Below are 18545 nucleotides of genomic sequence, written 5' to 3' on the forward strand. Positions count from 1 at the left end.
AAGAATATTATGGGATGTTATGTTAATATATCATCTGTACAATATATGTATCAAGTCTTTTATGCTTTTCTTTTGGACTGAGCTTTTCACCCTTTAGTTTTTGTTTGCATTTATTACAGATATTCTCTCTCATTTTAATACTGACCTGAAGATGCTCTGATTTGGAATCCTTTGAGTTGAGTTTTGTTGAGACCATCAAGTTCTCATTTGTGCTGCTTTTGTCTCTATAATGTAGTTTGGATGCCAACGTATAGAGACTGGACTAATATAGTAGCTTAATTACTATAGTAGTACAAAGTTGAACATTTCCAAGGTCATGTCCATATCATTTATAGATAAAATCATAAGTGTTTGAATAGCTAAGAGCAACTAAGTAAAATCTATTAATTGATGTATGAATAGTACATGTGCCCCCAGTCAGACAATAGTAGTATTCTCATTCATCAATCCCATGTCAGGTCCACAAGGGATGCCAACAACTTATATCATAATAAATTGACTATGATTTGTACATTTGGAATGAAATAGGAAAGTGTTGCCTTCAATCTATCCTACCTATCAAATATTTATTCAAATGATTGACATTTTGTACAATCCCTTTCCTGTGTTTGTTAAGGTCAGTATGAAATAGGTACGTGTAAAATGGACCAGAATTCCCTAATTTAATATTTTGCCATCAAAGCTTTGATCCATGGTGTGCACGTTTTACCAGATTTCACTTTTCTCTGTTGCCAGGGTTCCCAAACTTTACCAAAAACACTGCTTTTGCATACTTGTTTAATATATGCCTAGATTATTACTACAGTCCAAAAGGTAGTCTGGATGTCAATGTGGTCTCTGTGAGTGGAGGTGTAAGTCGTAACGATACTGTATAGGAACTAGACTATCCAAAAGCATACTACCGTACATGTATATGCAGGTTGTGCTATACACGCACGTATTGGCACAGTATGAATACTAGTAATTTCTATATTCATATTGCACTGCCTTTGTCCTTGACACTGTGTGTATAGTGCACTATAGGACATATGGCACCCCACTCAAGATGTGTTTGCTATATTCTGATTATTTTGAAATACCAGTTATTAATATAATACAACCATCTGTACACTGAAAAGGTCCTTCCAAAAATATGTCATTGTAATTACCAAATTATTGCTATACACATCTATAAATTTCACAATAAGGGCAACATTATTGTTTTATTTGTGTTTTATTTTCACAGCTCAACGTGATAATTTGCCCATATTAAACTGAAATGAAATTTTTTCCACTCTTTAAGAAAGCAAGAATGATGAGTGATTTGGGTACAGATTAGTGACAACTGGATTGTGACTTACAACAAGATTTAGCTCTGACTATTAAAGATATGAAATTGTTTTGACAGGCTTACTATGTCAGAAAACAAATAGTTGCTCATATTAAAGTTTACCGATATCCTTTGTTCTAGCTACATGTATGTGAGAGAGGAATAGTGTTTTGTCTGAACAAGGTAACAAGGGTGCTAGGCCATCTTGTAACTTTTTGTGTTTTCTCTGAACAAGATAATAGGGACACTGAGCCCTCTTATAATTCCTATGTCCTCTTTGAACGAGATAAGAAGGATCCTAGGCCATCTTGTAATTTCTATGTTCACATCTCTCTGATCAAGGTACCAAGGGGACTGAGCAAACTTGTACTAAATTTCTTTTTTCTCGATCTTTGTGAACAAGATAACAAGGGTACTGAGCCCTCTCTTTTGTAATCTTTTAAGCACCCTCTTGATAAAAATGGAAACCATTTTCAAACCAATCAGTTCTGTGACTGTCAAAATGATATTAAAATATCATGACTTTACATTTTGGTTCTGATGTCTTAACTTCTATTTTTCCTAGGGTGTATTCTGTGACCACTTAAATGGTGACGAGTCTATTTCTTGTAATCCAGTTTGTGAAGTCAGTTTGAGGCCAAGATTTTCTCTTAACCTATAATGTTTACTTCATTGTCCTGTGTTATTTAAATAATTGAGCTGACTCAGAACTAATTGAATTAGTCTGTGTAAATCATTGCAATACCCTAAAGCTAAGGTAGTAAGTAATGATTTTATGAAAACCAGAGTCAACAAACAGTCCCTGGGTTATAGAAATGTCACCATTTGGCACTTAATTACCAGATATACAATTTGTAAACAAATATAACCACTATATTTTCAAACAATGTTTTGAAAAAAATATGATCATTTTTTATAGCCACATTTTGATACATAGTCATAACTAAGGATAATGTATATTTTTCCAGTCCAAATAAAATAATATGGACATAAAATATTACAAAACAACAAAATGTGGCTAAACAATTTGGGTTGGAATTGAGCTAAGTGTAGGTATTGAAGTGTTCAGAGGATGCCAACTGTACGATAGCCTGAAATCCATACTACAGAGGAGAGAATAGGAGACCACATAGTATAGATTGCAGGCTAACTGTCAAAACTAGTTACATCATCACAAAAATGATAGTACCAGTAAGAAATATGAATGTTTCTAATATTTCAAATATTCAATATTTTATGTATTTGTACATGACCAGATTATCAATGAGATGTCTGTATGTCTGTTACCATAGAACAATTTTATTGGTGTAATGCAAAGCTGGGACATACAAAGCTTTGTATTACACCAATAAAATTGCAAAATTACATTTTCAAAGGACAGTACAATATTGTTACTTTGGAATGGTAAATTGGAAACGAATGTGCCGTTTCGATCCGTCTACTACAGACCTTGATAACGCATGATTTAATTATTCAGCGTTAATGCTGAATAATTAAATAATTGTGTGATCAAGGGCCGTAGAAGAAAGATCGAAACGTCACATTCGTTTCCAATTTACCGTTCCAAAGTAACTATATTGTACTATCCCATTGGTTCTTGGAACCATGAACAATATATTCTCCATTGCATTTTCAAAGTCCACCATTGTTCAAAATTCCACGAAAATATTAAAATATTGCTCAATTATTCAGATCAGTTAATGTTAACAAAAAAAAAAGTGCAAGCAAACGTCAACAAGCTATGCACAAACCATAAATATATCATTGCCATGAAAAAATTGCCTGGTATGAAAATAAGTTGACGGTCTACTGGCAATAGTTGATGAAAAACCGCCTACTAATTAGTGTCATTGATACAAGCCTGTCAGAATTTAATGGAGTGATTGGAGTAATTTGATAAACATGGCAGTAAGACAGTGCCAATTAGTATAATTATATGACATTTGGAAAAAGTATGGTTTTCATTTAATAACAACACATCATGGCTGAACTAATTGAATTCACTAATTAGTTTCCTCCTGTGTTTGTTTTCACCTCTTCCAAATAAATCATGTCTGAACTAATAACAAACTGACATTTGCAATATCCGTCTTAATTACAAACTGGTCTCATTTCATCAGGCAATTTCATTACATTCCAAAATACAATTTTCTCAGTAAATTTTCTGACGCTAATGTCGTCATTTGAAGAATCGTTAATTAAAACACAGAAAAGTAAGACTTGACAGTGATGAAAAGTTGCTGGTATCAAGATAGGTTTAGCATGAATGTACCATACTTCTTGATTCATAACAGGGATGACATTACAAGGTGTTCTTATGTTCCCTTTGAAGTCTACCAGCTGAAATAATTTTCATTTTGGTGAAAGTAGTACATTATTTGAATTTCATAGCCATGTATAGTAGAATACTATCATTTAATATGAATTCATATCCTGTCATCAATAGTATGCAATATGATCTGAAATATGATTTATTGAACAAATTACATGACTTCATTATGTTGTTATGAGTCATATATTTGGTGCGATGACTACATGATAGCCTGGAGACATGTCTTGGTGTTACTATCTCAATAAGCACTTAGTGTGGCGAGCTTCTTTGATATAGTAACTAACACCAAGACAAGTCTCCGGGCTAACTACATATATGAGGTATACATCACATCCAAAGACAAAATATCATTCATGATGGCTAAACATTTCTATAAGCCATATGTTTTGTTTACCATCAGATACATTTGTCTTCACTGTCAGTGAAAGAAGATGCATTTACCTACCATGCAGTGGGATAAAAATAAAATAGAATCGACACAATGAATTTCATAACTATGCGATGAATATGTAGGAATTGCATATTTAAAAATAAATAGATGCAAAAGAACACAATACTGAAATTTAAAGAGATACATGACATTACACATCATTTTTTTCACTTTTACATTAATTATGCATTAAGTAACCAGACCATGCATTTCATGCATACATATTCATGCATACATACTAATTTATATTTCGCAAAACACATTATGTACGTGTATATTTCATAATGACATACATACATTTATTATTTCATAATATACAATGCATATTTGATAACCACATATTTTCATATGCCCATAACATGTTTATTATGCCTTATAAATTTGAACATCTTTGAATGGACAAAGTGATGATGATAATGATTATGTAGTACTAGTAGTCCATGATATAATTCGGTATTAATTGAAATCAACCCAGAACTGTTTTCTATATTGATTGACTGAATGATAGATTAAAAAGAAACAGATTTGCTTACATCATAATCAAACTTTATTTCTGAAAAAAGTATGCATGTGGACGAAAATCTGATGTTGATACATAATATTCACAACCACATAATATTATTTCATATAAATATATTTCATAACCATATATTCATACATATGAATCATACATGTGTTTCATCACATTTCATATCATATTTTTCACATATAGATATATTTTGTATAATTATACTAAAGATGTGTTTCATTATTACATTGCTATGTAATATCGTTTATTGCACTGTTGATTGATGAAATTAAGTTTTGTTGTTAAGTCATATATCACAATCACGTCACACACATATATGCACATGTATATTTTATAACCACTCTATAATACATGTTTGATTGTCAGATTATGTTATATACATAAATTATATATTATAGTAATCACATAATTCACACACACACACACACACACACACATAATATATACATGTATATATATATATATATATATATATATCGGTGAGTATCAATCTGCTAAGACAGTGCTCTATACCGCAGTGGCAGTCGCAATAATTTTGGTAGTACTGGAACTCTTTCTTGGTTGTAACTCAGAGTTTCATGCGAAACTCTGAGTGATTGATATATATATATATATATATATATATATATATATATATATATATATATATATATATATATATATATATATATATATATATATATATATATATATATATATATATATATATATATATATATATATATATATATATATATATATATATATACATATATATATATATATATATATATATATATATATATATATATATATATATATATATATATATATATATATATATATATATATATATATATATATATATTATAATTCACACACACACACATATATACTTGTATATGTCATCACATATTTAATTTTCATCTACAAGTTTTGATGTAGAAGAATGAATGTACATGTTTTACCACATATGTCCACTACAAAAAATATGATTTGAATCATGTTTGTGAAAATATTCAATGTAATTTAATAGCGACAAGTCTGAACTTGTATTAAATTCCCATTATTCTGTATCCTTAATGATAGGTTAATACAGAATCCTATGACGTGTACTCAAAATAGAATGTCCATTTAGTTCAAATACAAAGTACAAATGTACATGTATCTCAATGCCACACATTGACAAATCAATTGTTTTGAAGTGATACATGTATGTACATGTAAAGTTTGCATTGACCTGACAGGACACTGAGCAAGGTACTTTGAACTTGAGGGTCTTTACCACTTGTATTTCACAAGATACAAGTTCAAGGTTTCTATTTTATCAAGATTATTAGAGTACCACCATTGGGTACAGGGGTTATCTCACTATCTGTGTTTATCTGTATTGTTGCATACAGAAGGTCACAATTTGTGATGTTGTGATACTGTTGAACTATGTGACCAACCCTTTCCACACACACACACACACACACACACACACACACACACACACACACACACACACACACACACACACACACACACACACACACACTTTCCAATAGTATGTGGTACTGTTGAACTTTTCAACAAAAACAAAAATCAAAAGACAAACAAACAATAACATACACATGCATGCTATACGCACAATACTTGTATCAGCTGAATATATTCAGGAGTGACATAATTGCTACACCAAATTAATCAAAATATTAGTTTTTGTGTTTAAAATGAACATATGAATCTCAAAATAGTGTAAGCAATGCATCAAATGCTGTAAGTTTCTGTTCTGAAAAAAGGGATAGATTACCATATTTAGAGTGTCAGCAGTTTGTATGATCATACACTTTTATTCAAGTCTTATAACATTTCCGTTGATGTGATGAGAAAAGTCAAGGATGATACCATACAAGGAGTTGTCAGGTCAACATCAAAGGCTTATTCTAGTCTTCCGTACATGTACAATTCATTGAATCTCTATAATAACAAGGATTATGGACTGAGGCAGTGAATAAAGTAATAAAATCTACTAGTTTGATCATGTTTGGAATTTCTTAGTGGGAACAGGCAACTCTATTTGAGCCTTTGAGAATCCCAGAATGTGATCTTCAATATAACGGTTTTGAATCTGATATCGATATTGCCTATGGGAGTAATTGCTTGTAAGTTGTCCTCTAGTGTCTAGGTATACATGTAGGAGTATGCAGGCAGGTCATATGATATGATATTGCCTATGGGTTAACTGCTCATACTTCAGTGGCTAGGTATATTAGAAGTGTGCAGGTCATATGATATGATATGATGTGCCTATACAATGTAGACTAATAGCTCATACTCCAGTGTCTATGTAATGAGCTAGTTTACAGGTCTTGTGGCATGATATTGCCAATGGGGTAATTGCTCATATTCCAGCAGATAGGTATGGGAGTGTGCAGGTTGTATGATATGATATGATATTGCCTATGGGCTAATTACTCATGTTCCAGTAGCGAAGTATAGGAGTAAGCAGCTGCAGGTCATACATGTTCATATATGATGTGATATACGCCGTATTCCGGTTATCGAAGAAGCCCCGAAAAGATAAAAGATATGATTGTTTGGCCACTAGGGGCGCTGTTTTAGAACCGGAAGTGAGGGCCAGAATTGTAGAGCATTGTTGCAAAGCATAGAGTCTATAGGCATCGTAACCACTGACTAAAGATTTTCTGTCATTCCCCGTAACTTTACGCTATAATATTGCATTATCGCCCATCAAATAACGAAATAGCAAATTAACCTCTTGTTCTCCTAATATTTCGCGTAAGTTTGGCTCTGCAATTCGACCGTGAGGAAAACCCAAAAGTAGCAACATTTTGAAACGGGTAGTACACTGACATCTCACTCACGTTTTCAGTGTGACCTCGTCCATTTGCGTTACCGTTGGAGAAATTGTAGCGATTGCTTCCAGTCAAACATCGGAACGGAAAAAGGTACAAAAACAGAGGAAAGAACCCTCAAAATCACAATATACGCTACAGTTATTGCAGCTTGTATAAAACCAATCTGATTAAAATCCTATGTAGATGTCGGCTAATCGTTCATTGCTATTTTACTTTCGTTATTGTGCCTGAATTGACCTTCGTGGTACATGTTTGATCGCCTCCTCTACCGATCAGGACAAAAACGTAAACATGTACCACGAAGGTCAATTCAGGCAAAATAACGAAGGTAAAATAGCAATGAACGATCAGCCGACATCTACATCGGATTTTAATCAGATCGGTATAAGACATGGTATGATGAGTGAACCACGTAAACGTTACATGGAAGGCCGATTCATTGAAGGGGTGGGCGGTGTGGTACAACAATATTTATGATTCGTTGCCGACTTCAATGGGGTTTTTTATACACTGATGGTCCTGAATGAAGAATAGCAAGCTAACCAAAGTGTGATAGTAAAGATGAGTATATCAATACAAATATGTTTATGCCAACTTATAACCAGTACATGAAATGTTTTTTTCCGGACAAAGTTTTATGATTTCACCCGTGGTGCTACACCACTGTTCTAATAAACAAGAAAGGCCTAAGTATGCGGCGACATCAGTTACAATATAAACATGTGGCTTGGTAATTGTCGACCGAACTCTCAATATTGCAATGACTGTAGCTGGAAGCTGTTCAATCTGATTAAAATCCGATGTAGATGTCGGCTAATCGTTCATTGCTATTTTACCTTCGTTATTTTGCCTGATATTACTTTTCTTGGTACATGTTTACATTTTTTAGCCTGATCGTAGAGGAGGCGATCAGGCAAGCTAAAAAATGTAAACATGTACCAAGAAGGTCAATTCAGGCAAAATAACGAAGGTAAAATAGCAATGAACGATCAGCCAACATCTACATCGGATTTTAATCAGATTGGAAGCTGTTGTCAGATTTGTAATTTTCTAATCGTTCTTTTGTCAAGCAACAGACACCAGTAAGGTAAAGAAATATGTTTATCATGTATACATCGGGTATATTTCGAAGGTCCTCCGTCCAACTTTCAATGTTTCCGCTGTCGATTAGTTCTATATTTTGATGCTTGACATCCACTATTCGTCTCCTCTTCCGTTCTCTCAGAAAATTATCATTTTCTAGTGTTTCAAGACCAAGGTTTACAGCATTTCTGGCGATATCTAGTAGATTTAGAAGTAGTAATTTTCCACTCTTTTATGAATGCACGGAGTTCTTTTACGCCCATTTTGTTGACAGCTTCATACATCGCCATACTATTAGATGCCATGACGAAAATTCTGGCCCTCACTTTGTCAGATATGGTGCGCCCTCTCGCGATACTTTCCTGCGAAACAACCGGAAGTTCGATAACCGGAATACGCCGTATTGCCTATGGGTTAATTGCTTATGTTCCAATGTCTAGGTATAGGATAGGAGTAAGCAGCTGCAGGTCATACATGTATATGATGTGATATTGCCCATGGGCTAATTGTTCATACTCCTTTTGTTCAGTATTGGAGTGTCCAGGCCATGGCTAAAACAGCTGTGTGTGAATTCTTGTGTCGTTGCAGGTACAAAAAATATGGTATTTATAGCTAGACAAAAACAGTGAATAACATAACTTTAAAAAGGCAATTTAACATCCGAAATAATCATGTGTATTTTCTAATTTTTAGGTACAAAAGATATTTAATAAAAAATGGAGAAAATCTACAGAAATAACATACATATGATATAACAAATGGATTTATTTATAAGTGTATGCTATGAAAGATTCTTGACATATGTTATTGTATCTTTCACAGGGTGTGAATTTGTTGGTAATACTGAAAGTGTAGACGAGCATACTACCTCATGTTATTACAGACCCCCAGTGGACCATACGGAGGAGGTAAGTACCAATTATAATTTTCATTCCTTTCATTGTCAGCTTCTACTTTGATGAAGTGATCTTTGGACTCATTGGAAATTATTGGATGTAGTGTTCTCTCTGAATTAAACTCATGGGGAAGCATAACTATGATAATATGATTAATTTTTAAAATGTATAGTCTAGGTGAATCTAGTGTAGACAAATTGTCACTTTGTACATTGACAACGTAATAACACTTTCAAAAAAAGATATGACTGACAGATACGTGATTAGAAGATAAATTGCATGGTTATGGTCTTCAATTTAGTAATATTTGCTTTTCTCTGCAACTCTTTTGTTGGAGACAATGAAACTGTTATTCTAATCATATTTTTATTTAATAAAAAAAATTGAAATGACCTAAACCACTAGAACTATAGGTAGCTGTAAAACTTAGAAAATACCAAAAACACACAGAACAGTAAAAGCTTTTACTTGGCAATCAAACTTTCCTGTGAATGAGAAAACTAAATGGAATATTGTTCTAGGCTACAAAGGCTGGGGTGTCACAGACACCATGTGGATAGGCAAGTTCAGGCAGGTTTTCATGAAATATATAGAAATGAGTGCAGTGTCTGGAAACATACACATTTTGCACTGATATCAAGTCATTCTGTACCTTTGACAAGAATTGAAAAACCTTTCATTCATGTGTATAAATTATACTCAACTGCCTTTACTGTTAGTACAACTGAACTGAGGTTCAGTAGTGCTATAGGTGGGAGATATGTCTGTCTTTGTTGTGTTACAATGTCATTAGCACTATTTTGTTGTTTTCAGATTCAAGCTTTACAGAGTGAGAATGAAGAACTGAAGGAAACTGTCCAAGTTCTTACAGATAGAATCACTAGACTAGAAAAATACAAAGACAGCTTGTCTGCAAGACTTGATAAGTATTCCAGGTAGGTCATTTTATACACTCTTTGATATCCTCTATTTCATTCTCATTATGTTTTCTAGTTATAAAATATATCATGCTTAGATTTCATTGATAGCCTACACTGTCAATTGAGTCAAATGTCAAAAGTAATTTGAGGTGAATTCTTATCAATACAGAACGTTGGATATTTGATACCTCGAAAAGTTTGCAAATTGTACTGCTAAAATATGTGTGATGTGAGTTTTCTGAACCAATGAAAATCTTACATTAGGCTACATTTGCATAATAATATAATAATAACATAATTTTATTGCCATTTCCATAAAATGTATTGGAAATTGACTTTCCACATGCACTCATAAAAATTATGTGAATAAATATGAAAACTAAGGATTGGAAAGAAATGAACAATTGGATAAAATATTGAAAAGATAGAAGTGAAATGTAAAAGCAAGAGATGAAATTAAGGTAATACTTATACTTGAAAAGATTAAAACACACTCATATTCATAATATTCATTATATCAATTTATCAATTGAGCTCAGATTGCATATGAAAATAATGCCAATATAAACATTTCACCTGCTTAATTCATACATGAAGATGTAAATGTCATATTCTAGTTACTGAAGTTCTGCCAAGATGACGATTGCAAGCTGTGAATGAAAATAGAAAGTATATTATTGTGCAATACATATGACAATACAGTATTATTACTATAGTTATTATTGTATTGCCTCTCCATATACAGATTCAAGTTATGTCCTTTCACCTGCCAAGACAAAACTCCTCTAAATTAGGCTACCCCTTTCATCCAACCCATTTAGTGTTTGATACAGATTTGACAGACCTGTTCTTAACATGCCTGTACCTGACATACATGTAACAGTATTATCAAATGTCAATATAACTACAAATTTATATTGTTTATTTTGTCTACAGTGTTTCATACAATATTTATACTGTTATCAACCTGATATCCCTACCAGCTGGTCTTTTAGGACAAGGCCACCAGTGATAAACACTAAAGCATAGTTCACTCACAACAGATGCCATGTTTATACGTGTTGAACAATATCTAACAATCTATTAGTACATTTACATTGTAACATTGTGTATATAACATACATAATTCTTGCATAGTATTGTCTATCCAAAAGTGTGTTCATTTTAGTGTATTGTAACCCAATTGAAGGCATCCTAAATGATGAAATTTGGTTTAACCTAAATTTGAAATGAAAATAATAACGTTTAGAGTAAATATTATTCAACATTTGACGCTATATCTAATCAGTGTTTGTCACAGTTATCACTGTTATTTGAAATTGACATGTAATTTGAAATTAACAATAACATATTGTAGAATAGAATTGTGAATTAATCATTCAGTGTGGTGGTGAACTGACACAAACATGACTGAATTTACAGTATAAGTATGCAGTTATTTTGAGAAATGTGTATTACGGGGTCATATAAAGGTGTTCTGAAATGATGCATTTTGTTAATTAAACGCCACAAAGTGGAGTCTTTAGTCAACAATTACTGCTTTGTTCAGTTGAAATGAATGTACAGTCTAGTGTATATCAGTTGTAAAAGGTAAAACCTGTCAATACATTTATGGTTTCCTGCCTACTACAACAGTTTTGTCAATATCACATGACTAGCGGAAACTTGTGTTACTCATAATGGTCCCCATGTTCAATGAGAGTTCTATGTTACTTACTGCCTACAGCTTAAAACAGCTGCCTTTCTATGTCAACTTGTTGTACTGAAGGACTTTATAGAGGAGGTTTTAGTATGTATTCAAAGGGGAAGTGTGTTGTACTAGTATGTCATCCTCTCTTCAAGGAAAGCAGACAAATGTATACTTGAACATGTCAGAGGAGAAGTACAGAAACCATATGGAATTGACATAACTTACTGTAATAATGTTACAGTCAATTCTGTTTTCCCTGGTAACATTACATTTGTTAAAAAGTTGAAAGTATCATTAATAAAATGACAGTGAGAAGTATGCTTCAAATATTAACTGTTAAATATTAAAGATTTAAAAAAAAAGTTTGTGATATATTAGACTTTATAGTTTACATCTACTTGATAATGATTGTGTAATCCAGTAACTGAACTCTGCAAGCAGTCAAATTTTTTATTGTAGCTGTTCATTTTTTCTCTCCTCAGTAAATAAGGATTTCTGTACCCATTGTGTAAATCCAAACTGTGAGTGATACTAGCATATAAACACAATTTAATGTTCATTTATCACCACTATGGGGTGTTATCTGCAATTTTATAGAACACTGCAGGTAGGAGGTTATATGCTGGAAAATACATATAGAGAATTTACAGGAAGTGTAACAGGACATAAAATGAAAGGTGTAGGCAATAATATATTCATGTGTGTTTTCTTTGCCATCAGTGATGTGATACGGCGTCTATCAGTGTGAGAAAATATTATTAACTTGTAAGAGTGCTTGTAGGTAATTTACAATATGACTGGACACCACAAGCTGTGTCATCCGTGCTATCGTAAATCATACTATAAATTGATATTGCATAAACCAGTCTGACGATTCACTAACTTCTCCACTCATTCTAGAATCATTAATTAAATTTGAGAGTAGAAATGTCAAAGCCACCAGTCTTTGCATTAGTATTCTATACATCTTATTGTGACATTCACCAGAAAATAATTTTAAATTCAAATCTACTTTTAAACTCTGTTTAATGGAAGTGCTGAAACAGCTAAAATTTTATGGAATGATGTTCATGCAGAACCACCATACATACCATTTGTAACTAATCATTGAATGAGTTCATATTATTTAGTTTGAAATAAAGTTTGTCATCATGTCATTTCAGTACAAAAATATGGCCCGCCACTTTCATATTTCTCAGTATAATATGTACATGTAGATTATGGTGACATTTTCAAACTATCATGATGTACATATATGTGTATGATATAATCCTTACGATAAAAGGTGCCATATTTTACCTAAAATCAATTCTATTTGAGCCACTTAATTGTTACCCCCGTACCTGTAATGTTTTTATGAGTTGAAACTATACATAAATTGTTCAGGATGACCTATCATTTTGGTTGTCATGGTGGATACATGTAAAGTAATGAATTCCCTTTATAACACTTGTATACCCAATATCAATGTAATTCATGAATATTCTGAGATCATACATTAACTTCATTTTGCACTAAGAAATATTGCCCCATTCTCAAAGGATTAATATAATTCTTTACCAATAGGTCATTGAATAATTGTGTGTTTTCCTAAACTATATAACCTCGACTGAACTTTGCAAGTAATTTTACTCTTGAATCTACTAGCTCCTTAGACTTCACACTACATGAATGTTAATCCATATAGTCATTATACTCTCCTGTTTGCATGTAAACATTTGGACAAACTCGTAAGGTTTTTGGACTCACCTAGCTGTAATATGATATATGTACATGTATGGACATGTACATCAGTATTCACAACCCAGAACATCCTGCCTACTCCTTGTATTGTTCCTTCCACCTAAATACGCCAATAGTTTAATATAAATACCCAATAGTTTAATGTAGTATAGTTGGCTATACAGGATATTTCGTCTTCGCTTGCAAATGCTACCAAATGATGTATCAAGATCACAGTGAATAATTACAAAAACAAATACAAAATTAACAAAATATAGCGCAGACACTATGTAATGGATGTTTGTGTGTTATCTTTATTGTGTCCATCTCAACATGAAAACTTATGATCAGTCTCACTGATCTTAATACATCGTTTCATAGCATTTGCAAGCGAAGATAAACCCTACCTTGTAAGATAACCTAAAATGAGAGACACTTTCTGATTTGTAAACATTTTGCCCAACTAATGGATTTGTTGATGCATCTGTATTCCTAGTTTTAATATGATATAATGTACATGTGTACAATCATGAAATAGTATTCACATCCTAGGACATCATTATTTGCTGAAATAAATCTAAAATGAGACACTAAAAAAATTTGGACCAAATTATAAGGTTTGTTGATTCACCCAGCAGCTCTATACATGTCTGTACATCAGTATTATTCACAACCTAAAACATCCTGTCCATGCCTTGTATTGTTCCTTCCACCTAAATACCCAATACTTTAATGTAGTATAGTTTGTTGTAAGACATTCTAAAATGAAATACTTGTCGACAGACACTTGTTGACAGACACTTGTTGACAGGTGCTGATGGTGGTTCACTAACTGTGTAGAAAAATACCTGAATTATTATTTTAAAGGTTTCACTGCAATGCATGGATACATATGATGTGCCTAGTTGTAATATGATATGTACATGTGATTTAAATACATCAATATTCTGCACCTAGTACATCCTGCCCACTCCCTGTATTGTTCCTTCCACCTCAATACCCCTATTCTAGTTTAATGTGCGATAGTTTGCTGAAATCCGTCTCAATAGAGACATTTTCCTATTTTTGTAAGCATTTGGGCCAACTCATAGGTTTGTGGATTCGCCTAGCTATAATATGATACGATATGTACATATATATGCATCAATATTCACAACATATGACGTCCTGTCCACTCCCTGTATTGTTTGCCCTGCTGGGTATTTACAATGTGGTTTGAATTGCTGAAAAACATTCTAAAATGAGACACTTGTTGCTGACAAGAGCATGTGATAGGGGTTTATTGACTGTATAGGAAAATATCTGAATTAGTGTTCAATATGTTTACAATATATCACAACACACCTTGCTCTCAAATTTTATGCTGAATTTTACAAGTGAGATTTTTACAAGTCAGTGTGGCATCCATCATACTACATGTACATGTATGCAACATCAACAGAAAAAAAATGAAATTTGTAGATAAACCTGTACAACAACCACAGAAGTTATACATGGGTAATAGTTCTCCAGTTTGATTTTCAACTCTTCTGGCTAGTACTAGTAGTAGGTGTCTCCAGCTTCTAGTAGTATTTGACTGCAGACTTCCAATTTCATGTTTGCACATTCATCTCATATTATATGATGTACAATATTGATATTCATATCAAGTTACAAAGAAACCCTCATTTCATTTATTAGTATGCAGAGAAACCTTTGCAATTTTTGGAAACATTCATGATAAGAATTCAGGTTTTCTGAGAAACCCCAGAGATAATCTTAAAGGTATTCACCAATTTTGTCATACTGACGGACAGACAAAATACCCAAATAGCTAGACTACATGTAGTGTGTTTATGTGGCAATGTATGTACATGCACATTTTATAGCGATGTATTTTTAACTACTGGTGCGACTCAGGCAAGGTAGAAAGGTTAATATATGTATGACTACCTCAGTAACTGGACTGATTTGTATGACTTTTCCTGTCACACCTCAATATGTGTATGTGTCAGCAAACACAATCATGGACATGTGTGAATGCACTATTGAATGTAAGGAAATGCATGGTTTGAATCATTCTGCATGTACACAAACATGCACTTGCTTGCAAACATGCACACACACACACACACACACACACACACACACACACACACACACACACACACACACACATACACACACACACACACACACATACATACATCTGCATATATTGGTACTATGTACGTAGTAAGTTAACATACCCTCCTACACACACACACACATACACATACATACACACACACATACACACACAAACACACACACACACACACACACACACACAGAGTACATTGCAAAGTCTGCTGTGTATTTTGGGATATATTTTAGATGATGTCACTATATAATATATCTAATGTTAACAATAACTTGAAGTGTGAAGGAAGGTGTCTACCTTACATGTCTCTCCTTTGGGTACTATTTAAGCCTCATAAAAAGTGTTATCATATACATGTATTTACATTGAATGTGTGAATGTTGTACAATTCTTGTCATTGATCAAACCAACTCCATCCCATGTACACAGACATTGTGAAGTTAATTTCCTGACAGCTTCTGAGAAGTATTGTCTTCAAAGTACCGTCTCTGTTTGGTTAGACTGTTGCTAAGGTGATTGACAAGACAGTATGAGTAGAGAGTTATATTACAGCATATCAAGGTGTTTTGAACATTCAGTTAGTACATGATGTTTTCCAACAAAATTATGTTATCAAAATTCACCCATTCCTGTCAATTTTGTAGCTATACTATTTTAGTCTTAAACCACAAAAATAGTCCATTCGTATTTAAATTAAAATCATGTTAAAGGTTTATGAAATATTTTGTGTAATAAGCCATGGGAAGTACACATACAATGGTTTGTAGCACAACTGAACTTCTTAGGTTCAGTAGTGCTATAGGCATCACCGCATGGCAAAGTGTCTGTCTGTCTATCTAACTGTCTGTCTATCTGTCTGTGTGTGTAAACAACTTAAAGTCAAAAACTGCTGGAGCAATTGCTATGATGTTTGGTGGGTATATTACGTTGGGTGTATGGTTGGGAACTTGTTCAAATCAAAATGATCTTGCCACCAACATGTGATTTGGGTTTTAAAAAATGTGATTTTGGTCAAAAAACTTAAACTGAAATACTACTGGGTAGATGGGTTTGAAATTTGATGGGAATGTTCTTAGTGGTGTTTAGATTAAGAATTGTTCATAACATGATGCAAATTAGGTATAAAAATGTGTGTTTTGGGTCAAAAACCAGTAATTTCAAAACTATTGAGCAGATTGGGCCCAAAGTTGGTTGGAACGTTATTCAAGGTGTTTATATTAAGAATTGTTCATATGTGTATTTTTGGTCAAAAATCTATAGTTCCAAAACTACTGAGCAAATTGGGCTAAAATTTAATGGGGAGGCATCTGGGCATGTGTAGATGAAGCTGTATTCACAACATGATAATCCCATCAGTGATATGCAAATTAGGTATTTTGGGTCAAAACCTTACATCTTGAAACTGTATGGTGAATGGGGTTAAAGTTAGAGGGGATATTTCTGGAGGTGTTACTCTGCAGTTATTGTTGAAAACATTTTGACACAATTGGTCCTAGCAACAACCATGACCATGCCCTAAGCAACAGTGAAATGATGATGCATATTACAAAGACAACAACAGGGATGGGAAGTGAATACAGATTCCAAAAAATGTATACATATATGCTTAGCAACAAGACCATGCCCATAGCAACAGCTAAATACAATTGTGCTACAATGCCATTGGCACTATTTGAACTTACGCCCTCAAACAACTCAAATTAAACAAACCTTTACTTCTAAATTATATTTTGTAACATTTGCATGTACTTTGATCACAAATGTAACATCAACAGAATTCATTTATAAGTAAAAGTGGCTGTTTCTTGACAGAAATTAGTGTACATTTTAATGGAAAGCTATTTCTTGACAGAATGGTATGTAAACATATCCTACAGTTCACATTATATGTATATTGAGTTCTTTATCAGTAACAATTGGGTTCCCAGTATACATACAGCTACACAGCCTAAGGGTATTCAATTCATCTAACCCATTAAATGAAATAACCTCTAATAATATTACAACATTGTTGGTCTTTTTGAACAATATAAAAGTATAATTATGAAATGTTTCTCTGGATATAATTATTTTTATTTGATTCTGAAATTTCAAAAGTTAACAAACATGTGTAATTACATTATTTAGTGTCTTCAGTAAGTCAATTCTGTGAGGTAGAAAATAGGTAAAATCTGGTTCAGTTCCCAAAGTAGATTACAGGAATCCTCCCACCAACCTTATGATACATTGCACTCGGTATCTATGCAATGTTTAAACGGTTTCTCCTCATTTAGTGGAATCCCAATTTTTACCAAAAACAACCTCTTTACTGTTTCTCTGACACCGTTCATCCCATGATGACAACTGAGTACATGTTCTTAGGGACATTAATTTCCCAGATCAAACTCATACCACTTTTACCTGTCTGCATTACCAATGAGAGTCATGAGTGTTGAGTTGTATATCCTACTAACACCACAGCTCCTTTTGTGGTAATGACTTGATAATATCCATTATACAACTACATCCCTCTGTCTCATTTACACCGATACAACCCAATCACACTCAAACCAGTTTACATTGATCACTTGTCAAGAATATTGAACCGTTTTACTCTTTCAACATCTATAGCCCCAAATTATCAATATTTTAGTTTAGGTTATAGACACAATGTCAGCCATTTCTGTTGA

The 18545-nt window shown here is 33.1% G+C and overlaps 1 protein-coding gene across 1 annotated transcript in view; it reads left to right on the forward strand.

Annotated features, from left to right (window-relative positions):
- The window catches only part of LOC144438177 (uncharacterized), a 61152-nt gene that overhangs the window by 19276 nt on the left and 23331 nt on the right, over nt 1–18545 (forward strand). Inside the window, exons 3-4 of the mRNA XM_078127213.1 lie at nt 9349–9434; nt 10236–10357. Coding sequence (XP_077983339.1) covers nt 9349–9434; nt 10236–10357 — 208 coding nt within the window. The remainder of the gene's footprint in view (nt 1–9348; nt 9435–10235; nt 10358–18545) is intronic.

The sequence above is a fragment of the Glandiceps talaboti genome, chromosome 7, assembly GCF_964340395.1.
Source record: "Glandiceps talaboti chromosome 7, keGlaTala1.1, whole genome shotgun sequence".
Classification (NCBI taxonomy): domain Eukaryota; kingdom Metazoa; phylum Hemichordata; class Enteropneusta; family Spengelidae; genus Glandiceps; species Glandiceps talaboti.